Below are 15,668 nucleotides of genomic sequence, written 5' to 3' on the forward strand. Positions count from 1 at the left end.
TCTTAATGTAAAATCTATATTATCATACTGAACGTGTTTTTCGTAAACCTCTTCTTTAATAAAAACTGTAAAGCACCGGCGTTTCGCCTTTTATTCAAGTTCGGCGTCAGATCTAGTGACAACTTAAACATTTTAACTAGACGACTTATAATTTTCTTCCATGATTTGACATGCAACTTATCAAATCGTACTTCGGGAATTTCACGCTCACTTAAAAATAAGAAATTTATATTCATTCGGAAACGGTTTACATTTTTTTCTGTAGTTATGATAGCAACTTACAGAACATACTGTTCCATAGACTGGCGTAACGAAGCATTATTCAACATAACATCTAAAAATTCGACTAATTCTCTTTGGTGCCTCTTACTTCCATGAAGAAAATCGTCGACACATTGCAATTTGTCTTGTAAAATCAAGGGCACCAGAAAATCTTCTATTGAAAATTTATCGTGCAATTTTAGCATTGCACTATATTGGCAAGCCTGAAACATTCATTAGATGTTCAAAAAGACTGATGCAACTAACGAGGCATAATCAAAAATAGAATATGTAATACTACAAATAAATAAGGCAAATTTAAGAAAAGTTAATTGTAAACATAATTAGCCACAATTTAAGAAAATTTTAACTAATATTTTGTTGTGAATATTTCATGTTTTATTTTTATTGTAAAAATTTCCCGACTAAAAAAATGGCGTTAACCAATAATTGGACAGTATTACTCTAATATTATCATGGAACCATATACCGTATAATACAAAAAACGGAGTCAGGTTGGCGTTTTCTTATATATATTTAAAATTCTTTTATAAATATATGCAATCCGTATATAATTTTACATATAAAATCATAGCGATCTATAGTATTTCATTTGTAGATTTATCTTTAACGTACAATTTAGTTTTAACTTAGATTTATCAAAAGCATCGATGCCGAAAATTCTCTTTCTATTACAATCTGGCAACAATGTCTAAAATGTACGCACGTGCTCGATGACGTGCAACGGTTTTTAATTTGTATCTCCTTTACATCCCTATGGCGAGTCATGAATTTTCTGAATTAAATCACGAATATTTTATTTTCGTTAATATATATATATATAGATTTTTTAATTAATTGTGGTATAATAAATTTTTAAAACTTGTAACAAATGTTTTTTTTATTCTAAAATATTTCTTGTTTACACTTGCAATTGGGATATAGAGAATACCTACTCGTATATACAGTGTGATTCACGGTCATGGTACGTTAGACGCATGTTAGACGTTTATGGAGAACCGGGGATGGGAGTTTTTTAAAATTTAGATTATTGCATAAAGGCGCTTGCTCCATCTGTCTAAATTATTTTTCGCATTACAGTGTTGCCGCTTCATACCAAAATGGTAGCATTTTGATATTTTAAATGGAACATCCGGTATATTATTACATTTTTCGAAACTACTTTGATATCTGATAATTTTTCTATTATACTAACCTATACCTCTCTCTAATAGTTTTGGGGATAACAAATAAAAAATGTGTATAATGAAACATGATCTTGAATAACCATTGGTTAAATCATAAATTCGACATAATGAAAGCTGAAATTTGGTTTAGATGTTAACAGTCTATTACACTGTACTGTTCGGGTCGCTCTCAGGGGTCTGGTAAAGCGGGTGTGTGGCCGAAAGAAATATATATATTATATTTCAGAAATAATAATAATAAAATGTCTTTATTTCTAAGTCAGTAAATAGAACAATTTAATTATGTATAATGACAGAGGATAAGTAATAATAATAATAAAATCTATAAGTACAGTCAAAGATAATCAAACTTATAGGTTATACAACAACAAATAACAGACCCGGAAGGGAGCGAAATTCAGAATTGAGAACAACCCAATTCTGCTCTTCCATTTAACTCCTTACGCGAAATAAAATGATAATTCAAGAAAAATACAAAAGAAAAAAAATTGAATTCACTGAATGACATTGAATACATTAAACAATTTATCTTTTAAAAAGCCACAAGCGCACACGACTCTTAAAAGGGACATTCCTCACGACTCTTAAACTAAAGGGCAGCTCCGGATAGTATTTAGAAATACAGTAGCTAAATGATGATTTAAATAAAGTCAACCTGTGGTAAGGAATGGAAATGTTGCTCAGGTGACGAATATTGACATTATGGGCAGCTCTTCGGAACTGAATTTTATTGAACAGGTATACAGGAATTTCTTTAGTAATAATATTGTGAAAAGTATTTATCATGTTAAAAATAAATCTGTTTTTCATCTTAACTTTAACCACTGTAAACGCTGTAATGTGAATGTGACGTGATCATACTTTTTAATGCCAAAAATAAATCTCAAGCATGAATTTTGAACCTTCTGCACTCTATATAAATCAGCGGCACTCAACGATTCGCTGTACACTGTAGAACAGTGAGAGAAATGAGACAACACCAAAGAATTGCACAAGTCATCCTTAATTTTAGGTGTTAGAGAACTTCTATGCGGCCTAGAAAATCTGCCTAAGGCTTAGCCCGATCCTGTTGTGTTAAGCCACACCCAAAATTCCAAACACACGTGCTTCGATTAAGGCTTGATTAAGGTTTGCAGAGCTTTAGCATTTGCCATAAAATAGCGAGTAATTTGTTACAAAACCATATGGAAAATCCAGTCCAATTAAAAACCAGACCAGAGAGATCAGAGAAGCAGAAAATATATAGAAATTATCTATGTATTTTGTATATGATGGGTATATAAAAAATATCAGAACATCTATTTCTTTACATATTGTTCATCAGGAAGGTGACATCTCAAAAAACAACTTTTTCAGGAAGCCTTTACACATTTTATAATATTTAATTTAATGTAATGTTACATAAAAACGACATATTATAGATTTGTAATTTTTAAACAATTTATTAATATCTCTCGTAGGCTCTCTGCTAAAATACCTAAAATATACATATTCTTAGGTGTTTTAACAGAAAAATCTCAAAAGTGAGATTTTTTGAAATGTAACACTCTTCTTCCGGATGAATGATATTAATTTGAGTATTATTTCTATTCATTAATTAACTATATATTTCTAGATGATTCTTACCTCTTTGTACTGTTTTTTGTCAATATAGCAATTAATACTATCTACAAATATATCACAATTTTCGGCCATTTCAAATATTTCAAATATAAGTTTGGTAACAAACTGAATATTCTGCTTTGTAATAATTTTAAAAGCATCAATTTGAAGCTGTGGTGTTAATAAATTTCTTAATTCACTTTTGTTTCTTGCCGACCATTTTTTAAATTCGTCTATTAAAAGCATAGGTAAAGATTTAGACTTAGCACTGTAAAAATCTTGACAGTTGTATAATAATTTTAAAAACTGATCATAAGGATTCTTGCAGCTACTAAAATAGATTTCGAGCTTTGAAGTAACTGGGGGGCTTTGTTTTACTGAAAAAAAAAATAACAATAAACCTAATACTTGCAGTATTTTAAGTTAGTAAAACTTACAGGATTGATACATCATTTTTAAATCTTGAAAAAAGATTATATCCTCATCATACAAATGTAAATTTACACTAATTTCCTTACAACAATTATTGTCATGCTTTGATATGTTCTGAAATTCTCTCCTTTGCACAGCATAATTAGGATAACTACTATTTTGAGGTCTCGAGATACTGTCTTCTCTTTGATAGGTCTGCATATTGTTAAAATGTTTTCCTCTGCCTCTGACACTCTTATTTTGGTATGACATTTTATCTTTTTATCTGAAACATTTTTGTTTTAATATTTTTATGTGGAATTTAGCTACATTTTTCAAATGATTATGAAATTTTGACAAATTTATCAAAATACAAAAAATATAGCATCTAACCTTATTTAACTCATTCATCTATTGTCACTGTTCAATTCTTGGTATACCCAATTCTTTAATATCATGTAAAGAATAATATGTATGTGCCTTGTATAACTTTTTCAAAAAATTATGACTAAACGAAAATCACAGACGAAAATGCATGTCTCTATCTCTAAACTTTATCAGCTGTTATTGGAAAGGCATTTTTGCACATTTTCCACTTCTTTTTGGCGTGTTAAGCCGGAGTCTCATGCATCCGAAATCCGATGACACGACGATCCGACGGTGCTCCTATTGGTCGAAATATTTTGACAACAATTTTTATCCGATAATTTTAACTAATCATCCGACGTCGTATAAAGTTAAATTTTGCTTAACTTTTGTACGATATCGTGTGTTTTTTAACCTCACTTTTTTTGAAAACATTTGTTTTTAAAAACAAGTTTAGTGGGAAGTGGGCAATTTCGGGATATTTGGCGAGGAAGTTATTTTTATAAGTGTTTCTCCAATAAAACATGACATGAATCTCTATTCAGCGCAGCAGAAAAATGTTAAAACTGTCAAATTTCGGAACGAACTTTCGGATGTATGTGACAGGCTTTTTTTATTTCACACGATAACTTCAAATTTCGGATGTCGTACCATCGGATTTCGGATGCATGAGACTCTGGCTTTACACTTTGGCTCATGCTGTACTCACTGTACAGGAAGACGCAGCCGTAAAGAAGAATTACTAGAATTAAAGTTTTTTTCTTTGGAATAAGCTTAGACAAGGAAAGAGAGGGGACAGGTAACACGACAGCTAAAAGTGAGGCAAGTTGTCACCACGCGAAATTCTCCAATGGCGTAGCATCAGAAATTAGCTTGTACCTAGACGGTACAAAATATTTAGTAAAACGTAAACTAATATATAATAATAATTTATAAACGTAAACTAATATAATTTTATTAATTACTCACTGAAACTATTATTATACACTTAAATTAGCAAATTTTTTGAAAGAATATTTAAAAAAATATATGTATGTAGTAACAAGTAGCCCACCACAAGTTTGTCCACCCCCAACAAATCTTGCCAGGTAAATTTAAGTTTTATCTAACTATACATATAGATTTTTTATCACTAGAATTTTTCATTTTTTATAGTTTACAATTATTTTACATATTTGATAACAATACTTTATACATTTTTTTAGGTAAAGGTGTGGATCCGGTCGCTGACCTTGAAGCCCATATTTGCTGCATTTGATCATCGATTCTACGCAAGCGCACATCGTCGATGTTGCCACATTGCAGTTTATTTTCGAATTATTTTTAGTCAAAAACAAATGTTTTTTGACTGTTAATCAGTAATAATAATATTTCAAATTCTACAATTAATTTTATAATTTCAGATTTATCTTGATATTAAAAATTAAGGTAAGAAGGATAATGGAGATTGTGAAGTTAAGGTATTATAATTGTAATCGGAGTTCTAAGTAATATATAATAATGTAATAATAATATATTTATTTATATATTTACATTATAATTAAAAATTATCATTTACGGATTTTTTCTTATTAGTTTTAAACCTATTAGAATTATTTTGTATCATCAATATGACACATTTATTGCAGCCATTGTAGGTATATATTTTATCGAAGAATGCTGATAGGATTAAAATAAGTTTTATGCTTTATCTTTTTCTGTTACTGTTTTTCTGTTACTGTGTGTACTTAATATCCTGTATATTCTTTTCTTAATTTACTGTAATTTCTTTCCTATATAATACCAATATCTTGATAATATGGTGAAGATTCATTTCTGATCTTATTAGACTAACTTAAAACTTAAGTTAGTTTGTGATTTATATTAAGATATTTCTTATAATTTTTTTATGTCTTAATACCTCTACTACATATTATACTTTGTGGTGTGGAGAATAAATGATAAGATATCTTAATACCTGCAAATCCTTTCCATTAGGAAAAATATTGTTTATAGATCATATTATATGCTAATAAGAAAATCACATAAATTAGGTGTAAGATAGAAAAATCTTGTTGCAGAAAAATTAATGCAATATAAGCAGATACAAAATAAGATACCTATTAATACTGCTCACTTTACAGTTATAATTACGGAGACCTTTTTAAGGCCTACGTAGTTTTAATGGAATGTTATAAAATCTATTATGAACATGATATGGTGCTACAGCATTTAAAAATTCAAAAAAAGAAGAAACTTGGACACATCTTTTAATTTTGCGAATTTTTAATAAAGCACTTTTTAAACGTAGTATAATAAATCTAGAGCAATATTAGATTAGAATTTTATTTCTATTTAATTTTATTGACTATGAAAATACATAATAAGCGTTCACGTATTGTGTGAATATTAAAATAATACCAAAATAATATCGTATGATCGAAAAAAGTGGCGTCAGCGATGACTATGAAATGAAGATCGTTGTCATTTTATATGGAAAATGCATCGATCCTCATTTCGCAGCCAACTGGATACCGTTTTTTTTCGATCACGGTATACATTGACAAAAAAACGCTGAAAAATACAATATTTGTTTTCTTCTGAAAATAATTCCAAAATAACCTGCAATCTGGCAACATCGACGATGTGCGCATGCGTAGTATCTGTGACTATATGCAGCAGAAACTCGTTTCAAGGTCAGCCACCGGATCCACACCATTACCTTTTTTTACATGTAAAATATATAAAAAAATGTTTATTGCAGAAATTGTATTTCTCTGATTATAATTCCCTACGTCACTGGTGAAATCCGGTCTGTGTAGCAATATATAGTTTCAAACATTAATTATAATACAGGATATTGAAAATACTACTTGGAATTATTAAAAATAGTGGTAAAGGTGTGGATCCGGTGGCTGACCTTGAAGCCCATATTTGCTGCATTTGATCATCGATACTACGCAAGCGCACATCGTCGATGTTGCCAAATTGCAGTTTATTTTCGAATTATTTGCAGTTGAAATTTTTTTTTTGAGTGTTAATCCATAATAATACAAATTCTATATAATTTTTTATAAATTTATAATTTCAGATTTATCTGGATATCCAAAATTAAGGTTCTCTTTTTTTTAAAATAGAAAGTACTATAATAGTGTCCTCTTCAAAATTCGGTCTACCATCAATTACAATCTTTATTTGATATATACAGGGCGAGTCTAAACTAAATGTTGTATTTTTCACCACTATTTTAAATGCAACACCCTGTATTTTATATCATAATCGAACATGGTTTTGTTTAATCACACAAATTTAAAGACACTTTTTTGTGTTTTTATGTTTAGAAAAATGTCTAAAATACACCCCGAAGGCTAGTTTTGATGTAACAGATTTCGGCTATACTAAAGTCCGAAGAATGAAAGCGAGGCATTTCCGCAGGAAAATTTTTGGTATATTTGTACTCCTAACGCCTTCTAGAACGCATATATAAAGTCAGTTTTTATATAACAGATTTCAGCTAAACGAAAGTTGAGCCAAAATATATAGTATTTCGTTTAAAAATATAAAACTTTGGTTTGAAAATATGTTGATCACCCTGTATGTTGACAAAATTATTTTCAAAATGTGCGTTGATTGAAAAAAACGGCATGCAGTTGGCTTGGAAATGACGATCGATAACATTCTCCATATAATTTTACATACAAATAACAGCGATTTTCATTTCCATTACTGACGTTTTTTTTTCGACCGTATTGTATCTAGGATTGTATATGACTTGGCCTATCTTACTTTTGGTTCGGTTTGGTTGTTGAACTTTTATATTTAATTTCTGCCGTGTGCGAAGTGCGAAAGTTTACGCAGATTGTTTGGGCTCAAGCTTCTAAATGCTGCAATTGCTCAAGTTTCTAAATGGTGCAATTGCTCCACCTAAATGCTGTCCCGCTCCATCTAAATGCTACAACCGCTCCTAACCCTTTATCTCTGCGCCTGACGTTGTCCGGCTTTTTGTCCGACCATCCGACGCGACGGAGGGGGAACCTGTCTCTATCTCTGCCCTTGCCACCTTCTTGTCACCAGCTCAGCAAGCCGCAGGAATTTTCATTTCTTTGATTTATTAAAAGAATTGTTATTTCTTATATAAACATTAATAAAACTATTAAAAAATACAGTCCACTATATAACCAGCCCAACACAGATATTTAGTCATAAATATTTTAAATAGTTTTCTTCTTTATTCTTTGTATGTTTTTTGCTTCCGACGAGGGAAAGAGATAAACTTTCCGAAACGTTAAGCATTTTTTTGTTTGTTAGGCAAATTTGTATAATTGTAAACATAACTTCTGACGAGTAGTTTCCGTTTGGGTTTAACGTAGAAGCGTTTACAAAAAGTAACTATTTTATTTTGTAGATTTTCTTGCAGTGGAGGAATACCCATATAGGATTTTTTGGAGATATTTAGTCATGTTGCAACAAAACTCCCCGTAAACAGCTCTATATTTGTTTATGTTCTATATAGAAAAAAAAATTCATGGTTATATATTTTTTTACTTGCTCTTTTTTCATTTATTTGTTTCTCGGTTGTAAAAAAATAACAAAAATACTTATATGCCGGGTGAGTCTTAAATAACTGCAACTATTTTTAGAGGTAGTCTATTTCGACCCCAGAAACACATCTATAAAGGATTTTTCGAGAAAAAATTATTTGAAAAGTTGGATTTTTTTTTTCAATAAAAAAGAATTGTCGAATGTCCGAAAAAATGCCCGAATACACTTAATAATGTAAGATATTTATTTAATTAAAATTGGTGATTTATTTTATCTTTTATATAAAATAAAATTGAAAAACTGATCAGGCACATTAGTTAAAAAATGGCCAAAATACATTTCATTCTGCATTTATTAGTCAAATTTTTATCGATATAAACGCCCATTCCTAATAAACCGTGGATTGGAGATCGGTCTGAGTCGGATAGGATCGTTTTTCGCTCGGGTGAATGCCGCTTGCACTGTGTACCAACTTGACTGTGTGCCAAAAAAAGCCCTCGAACTTGCAGAGTCAATCAGTTTTTATTTTTATGATTTTAGTCATAGATTTTGTTGTTAATTTTTTTCCGAAATAATGATCGAGGTGACCATATTATTTTTATCATAACTCCGCGAGTTTTTGAGATACAAAAGCTTTTTTAAGAAAGCATTTAAAAGGTCTTTTCAAGCACTTTAAAAACGGTCACATCCATTTTCTTCAAAAAATGTGTTCTTTCGTCATTATATTTTACGGTAAAATGTTGCAATTTAGTTTTCAAAAAATAAAAAATCACGTTTACAGAATGATAACTCGCGGCTATTATTACTAGCGATGGGAACTATCGAATGAATTAGACTATCGAATGGTTAATGAATGAATGATTTCAACTATCGAATGGTTTTATTCGAATGAAATCATTCATTCATTTGTATACTAAAGCATATGTAACAACCTCGCCGTGCGACCAAATGGTTATCGTTGCGCCACGACTATCGAATGCTTTTGATAAATGAAATTTAATATTCGTTTGATTTTTGTATGCGTCAGTGCATTATTAGTTCTTCCAAATTTTTATAACTTCGCCGTATAAATACTGTGCTATTTTTGCGTTTATTAAAATAGTTAAAACACTAAAATAGTAGTTATTTTTTAATTTTATTTATTGACGATTTGTGTGCATGTGCAGGTGGTCAAAATTTTTCCGAAAATTTGTGTGGTTTTCCGTAGTCCGATCTTTCAATTATTTAATTTTATATGGTATATGGTCTATTTTTTAATGGGAAATTTTGAGAAGTAGCAATTTTTAAGAGAGATGAGATGAACTTAGAATTAATTTTAAAAATACATATTTGTATTTTAGATGTTTTAATAATTTGAATTAGGTGAACTTAATAATCATATTTAAGTAATGTGGTTAAGTAAATGGGGTTATCGAACTCAAACTATTGGGTGAGAAAATTAAAATGAAAGTTTTACACGTGTCAATTTAGAAAAAAAATTAACGATGTTAATGCTCTTACATGTAGTTTTTTGCGAAGAAATATTTCATTTATTTTTTAAAGTAAATGCCAGTAAAAGTAAATATAATTTTTAAATAGTAATATAAAGCACCTAATATAAATAATTTTGATTTCTAATTTTTTATTTATATTTTCGTTGCATTACACTGCATGCTTAGAAAATTAATAAATGTTTATATTTCATGATTTTAAATTTGTTGTTAATATAACAAATTAGTTCTGTAATTATTATTATTTAATAAACCAACGTTGCCAAAAAATTTAGAGACTATATTATTTTTAAATAGGATCTAATATAAATAATTTTGACATCTAATTTGTTGTTTATATTTTGCTACTACTTAAAAAAAAATATTTATATTAAATCATCTTAAATTTTATTGTTAATAGGTATAACAAATTATTACTGTTATTATTATTTATTAAACCAGTCTTTGCTTAAAAACATTAAAAATCATTTTCTTACATCCAAAATAACAAGTATTATTGCAGTGTAACAACAGAATATTAATAAAAAAAATGCAGAATATATAGACATACTATCCCTAACTAACTAAAGCCAAACAATAATATTCTTTGCTAATATCAACTAATACCAAAATATGGCAACAGCGCCCTTCATAATGTATTTTCTGTGTAAATATAGTCCATAGATAAATGCAAGAAGATCCTTGACAGCCCGTAAAATTTAATTTCAAAGTAGTTTATTTTATTTTACAAAGAAATAAGTTGGTACAACTGGAACGCATAGCGATATATTTAAAATTTGATTGACAAGATGACAAGTGATTACTTCAAATTATTGTGAAAAAAACTGTATAAAACTGAAAAAATGTAATCGAGTTATTTTATTTGATAAAAACGGTATGTGTTAATACAAAACAAACAAGAACAAGACACTATATACCAAAAAAAATATAAAAAAGAACTATTATTTATTTTCAAGCTTTATGAAACTACCCGCATTTATGATTATATTTATCAATATAACTTATGTACAAATACACATTTGTAATATTCCACAGGAATAAATAAAACAACATAGGTAAATAAAACAAACTATTTTATTAATAATAACACCTACCAAATTTTATACCTTAAAGGTTGATTAATTAACTTTAATCTTAATTTTTTAAACCAGTACCTTTTGACATTATTTTTCTGCAGTACTAAAATCCATTATTTACCTATCGTGTGATGTCGATATTTTACAGCTACTCCAGTTTTTAGTATGTGTTTAGTTTGATCCTTCTACCATATACGAGATGCACTTATCTACGACGAAATGGTATACAAACTTTATCGATGGCAACTTCATTGGTGTATAAGACTTTCTGCCTGGGCAAAGAGTATTAACCATAAACTGTGCTCTGGGTCTACAGTTAATTTTCACTCGATTTTTCCTCCACTTAACTTCAAAAGACACAAAACACACGTAATAATACGAATCAAAATGCATCATCTTCCAAAACGCAGGGTATTTAACAAAAGTTGACACAAAATTATAACCTATAATTTGGCAAGACTTTGACAAGCGTCAAAAATAACAAAAATCTAAAGGCGAGTTCATACGCATCGGCGTCCGTTTGTTGTTCATCGTTCCGTCAAACCAATAAAATTGAAATACGATCTGTCATTTTTTAAATAAACCAATAAAACTGGTTAAAAACAACAAGACACGACGCATGACGGATTTATATTTAAACCCATCCATAGATAACTTAAAAATTATTAGAAACTTTTTTTAGTAAAATAAATAGATTGGTATGGGACGTCATCTGCTTTTCTTCTGTCATCGTCTGTCGAAATCTTACCTGAGAAAAAAAACAGAGTATACTAGCACCTCAATAAAAAAATAATGTGTCCTTATCTATATCTGACTCCGCAAAAAATCAAAGATGCCGGCTTCTTTGGAGGTGATATTATTTTTATCATAACTCCGCGAGTTTTTGAGATACAAAAGCTTTTTTAAGAAAGCATTTAAAAGGTCTTTTCAAGCACTTTAAAAACGGCCACATCCATTTTCTTCAAAAAAATGTGTTCTTTCGTCATTATATTTTACGGTAAAATGTTGCAATTTAGTTTTCAAAAAATAAAAAATCACGTTTACAGAATAACTCGCGGCTATTATTACACTTTCGGTAATGCCGCTTGCACTGTGTACCAACTTGACTGTGTACCAAAAAAAGCCATCTCATTCTAAACCGCTCGAACTTGCAGAGTCAATCAGTTTTTATTTTTATGATTTTAGTCATAGATTTTGTTGTTAATTTTTTTCCGAAATAATGATCGAGGTGATCATATTATTTTTATCATAACTCCGCGAGTTTTTGAGATACAAAAGCTTTTTTAAGAAAGCATTTAAAAGGTCTTTTCAAGCACTTTAAAAACGGCCACATCCGTTTTCTTCAAAAAAATGTGTTCTTTCGTCATTATATTTTACGGTAAAATGTTGCCAATTTAGTTTTCAAAAAATAAAAAATCACGTTTACAGTATGATAACTCGCGGCTATTATTACACCTTCGGTAATCAACAAAAAATTGATCGTTTAGCTATTCCAAAAGCTTCATTTTTTTATATTATGAGTTTTGCAATAAAACGCAAGGTTTTCGAGTTATTTATAAAAATTGGCAAAAAAATATGCAGTTTTTAGATGAAAAATCAACATTTTTAATCCTAAATAACTAGGAAAATGTTAATTTTCTGAAAAAATGTTATAGAACATTTTTTGCTTAGAATTCATCCCTTTATTGATTTTTGTAATTAAAATGGGTGATTTATTTTTACACCCCCGAGAAGGGGTGGTACTCACCCCCAGGGTGAAAACACACATCGCTACTATGTAACTTTTGTTTTTTACATAATATCTCTATTCACTGTTAAAATTTCAGGTCAATCAGTGCAGGTGTTCAGAATTCGGACCCTAAAACCCTCGCTTATTATTATACTGGCCTAGTACTTTGATATTCTTTTCTTAATTTAAATTTCTTTCCTGAAATGCCAAAATCTTGATAATATGACGAAGGATCATTTTTTTGATCTTATTAGATTTATAACTTTTTATGTCTTTATACCAACTTTTTATGCACTTTAAGCGTAGCATAATATAATCTAGAGCAATTCTAGAGTTTTATTTCTATTTAATTTTATTGACTATGAAAATACATAATAAGCGATCACGTGTTGTGCAAAATATTAAAAATAATAATATAAATAATACCGAATGATCGAAAAAAAAACGGCTTCGGCGATTGCAATAAAATGATGATGTCATTTTATACATAAATTTGTATGGGAAATGTTATCAATCGTCATTTTCCAGCCAAATGGACGCCGTTTTTTCGATCATACGGTATATATTGACAAAAAACACATTATTTGTTTTCTACAAAGTTTTCTACTGAAAATAATATCTATCCAACATAACTTGCAATCTGGCAACATCGACGATGTGCGCATGCGAAGTATCTATGACTATATGCAGCAAAAACTCGTTTTAAGGTCAGCCACAGGATACAGAATTCACACCATCCACACCTTTACCTTTCTTTGTACCATGGTCAGCATTAATTATTTATCGATTGAGTGTTGATCCAGGTTCTTCTCTGGTTGATCAATGCCGAGACAGGATTTGCTCTAATCCAGACTATCCTGCCCATTAATAATGTACCACCCTCAGGGTGGTACTCTATTAACAGGCCAGATAGTCCTAGTAGCTTAGGCCTTCAAACTAATTAAAAAAGAAAAAGTTAACCTCACTAAATGACTGGATGACATAGACATACATAACCTCACTTCTATGCTTTTAGCCGTGGCTTTTAGCTAAGCTTTTAGCCTCTGTTTTAGCATACTTTTAGCTTTAGCAGCAGGTTTAATCCAAGTTTTTACTTTATCCAAAAGAAAATATTTATGTCTTTCAACGAAAATGACGACGATCTTCCACAACTATCAGCTAATACATTTGCAGCTCTAGAAGAATTCTATCGAGAACAAGAAGAGCGAGAAACTAAGCAAAAAAATTTTGAAGCCGATTCCTCAAATGGAAATATTATTTTTGATGAAGACTGGGTACCTACCTATATTTGTTTTAATTTTTTTTATACTTCGTATTATTTTGTTAAATATTTTAGCAGTTAAGTCAGTTTTGGTATGATGATAAAACAATTGAAGGTCTAGTAGCTTTAACATTGAACATTATTGGTCCTAATGGAAAAATTGCCCTAGTTTCTTGCCCTACTCTTTATAAAAAGATGAAAGAAAGGGCTGGGCCTAATGCAGAAGGTAGTCTTAATACTGCTAGTAAATATATACTATATAATATGTGCTTTTTTAGTTACTTTATATGAATATGACCAGAGATTTGCAACTTTTGGAGATGATTTTGTATTATATGATTACAAATCTCCTTTGAATATACCTAGAAATAAGAGTAGTTATTACGATATTGTGGTGGCAGATCCGCCATTTTTGTCAGATGAATGCCTAACCAAGACAGCTGTTACAGTAAAATTTCTCACAAAAGAAAAAATTATATTATGTACAGGTAAATATACATACATGAAATTATTAACTATTTTATTAAAAATTATTTAGGGGCTATTATGGCTGATTTAGCACAGAGACTACTAGATTTGAAAAAAACCCAATTTGAACCAAAACACAAGAATAATTTAGCAAATGAGTTCTGCTGTTTCACCAACTTCAGTATAGATGAATATTTATGAGGGATCAAATAAATGAAATACAGTAAATATTTTTTTGGAACGTATGTATTGTTAAAAGTGATATGTTCATATGAAATGTTGACAATTTAACTTCACAAAAAATGAAAACTAAAAATTCTTTGAATGTTTGGTGTTTTTTAGTTGTTGAAACCAAAATATTTGGTCCCATCTAACTTAATATTGAGTTGTTTTTTTCTATAACTCAATAATTATTGCTATTTGCTAAACATTTATCATGCAAAGTGCTTTTATTAAAACGAACTGTAATTGTGTAATGGGGAATTTCTATTTTTTGTTGTATCTTGAGAGTTGTCATTTTTTAATTTATTCCAACAGGAACTGTATAAAAATTCATACAGTAAGGTAAAGTATAGGTATATATTTTATATTTAATTTATAACATGTAAAATATAATAAATATGAAAATTTTGGAATTTTTCTTTATATATTGTCAAATATCCTTTAGGTATATTTGGTTTAGAAACTCAGTTTAAAGCTTATAAGCGCCTATTAACAAATGTAGTGATTCGTTATTTCTTCCTATTTTATCATTACTAACCAATGACTAAAGAATATAAGGACATGTAACGCCCCTGTACGGGCTGTAGTAGAATTTGTGACGTTAGACGCCATTCGTTTGATGCCAAACAGTGAGTCATCATCCAGTCACCAGCGACAATTTTAGCGATTTTTAATAGTTTGTTGTGTGTAGTGAACTTTGTATAAACTTTGTTACAATGGTGAATTGTGTAGCTTTCAAGTGTAAAAGCCACAGCGACAAGAAAGAGCCAGGAGTTACGTTTCATAGGTAAATAAACAGTCCACTCCAACTTTTTAGCGTTTTCTTATTGAATTCGATAATTATTCTTCAATTTCAATTAACATCTATATGTACTTGATATGTGCTATACGTCGATACTAGTTTTGTATCTTTTGTTAACATTTTAGTACGTTTTTTTCGTAATTAGTTAGGATGATACACCATAGGCGTAGTCAAAACAATTATCAAAAAATATAAATATTGCTTCAAACAGCTAGGTTAAGAAAAATATGTGCCACGGCACTGTTTGATGC

At 29.7% G+C, this 15,668-nt stretch overlaps 2 protein-coding genes across 5 annotated transcripts in view; one reads left to right on the forward strand and one right to left on the reverse strand.

Moving 5' to 3' along the window:
* LOC115878572 (exonuclease mut-7 homolog) overlaps positions 1 to 4,246 on the reverse strand; it is an 86,644-nt gene extending 82,398 nt beyond the window's left edge. For 2 of the 3 annotated variants that reach the window (XM_030895106.1, XM_030895126.1), the window contains exons 1-5: positions 3,876 to 4,246; positions 3,509 to 3,768; positions 3,096 to 3,448; positions 283 to 485; positions 29 to 210 (exon numbers count right to left, since the gene is read on the reverse strand). In XM_030895106.1, the coding sequence (XP_030750966.1) occupies positions 29 to 210; positions 283 to 485; positions 3,096 to 3,448; positions 3,509 to 3,755 (985 nt within the window). In that variant the 5' untranslated portion in view covers positions 3,756 to 3,768; positions 3,876 to 4,246. Of the gene's footprint in view, positions 1 to 28; positions 211 to 282; positions 486 to 3,095; positions 3,449 to 3,508; positions 3,838 to 3,875 lie in introns of those variants that run through there. The other variant, XM_030895115.1, reaches the window with a different exon arrangement.
* Positions 4,247 to 13,581: 9,335 nt separating this feature from the next.
* On the forward strand, positions 13,582 to 15,028 carry LOC115878586 (EEF1A lysine methyltransferase 1). Of its 2 annotated transcripts, none has more exons than XM_030895141.1 (4): positions 13,582 to 13,938; positions 14,004 to 14,151; positions 14,204 to 14,413; positions 14,464 to 15,028. In XM_030895141.1, the coding sequence occupies exons 1-4, from the start codon at positions 13,780 to 13,782 to the stop codon at positions 14,592 to 14,594; spliced, it is 648 nt and encodes a 215-aa protein (XP_030751001.1). In that variant the 5' UTR covers positions 13,582 to 13,779; the 3' UTR covers positions 14,595 to 15,028. The 2 variants fall into 2 exon arrangements, with proteins under 2 accessions (XP_030751001.1, XP_030750997.1); XM_030895137.1 differs by having other exon boundaries at positions 13,590 to 13,938; positions 14,001 to 14,151.
* The last annotated feature ends 640 nt before the right edge of the window (positions 15,029 to 15,668 follow it).

This window comes from Sitophilus oryzae, unplaced genomic scaffold (genome assembly GCF_002938485.1).
Source record: "Sitophilus oryzae breed Bouriz unplaced genomic scaffold, Soryzae_2.0 scaffold_1063_pilon_pilon, whole genome shotgun sequence".
Lineage (NCBI taxonomy): Eukaryota > Metazoa > Arthropoda > Insecta > Coleoptera > Curculionidae > Sitophilus > Sitophilus oryzae.

Bases quoted from the DNA above. Each gene is read 5' to 3' on its own strand.
- LOC115878586 (XM_030895137.1), top strand. From the start codon at position 13,780: ATGTCTTTCAACGAAAATGACGACGATCTTCCACAACTATCAGCTAAT. The intron at 13,939-14,000 runs GTACCTACCTAT...TAAATATTTTAG, and splicing joins TTATTTTTGATGAAGACTGG to CAGTTAAGTCAGTTTTGGTA. The intron at 14,152-14,203 runs GTAGTCTTAATA...GTGCTTTTTTAG, and splicing joins GGCTGGGCCTAATGCAGAAG to TTACTTTATATGAATATGAC.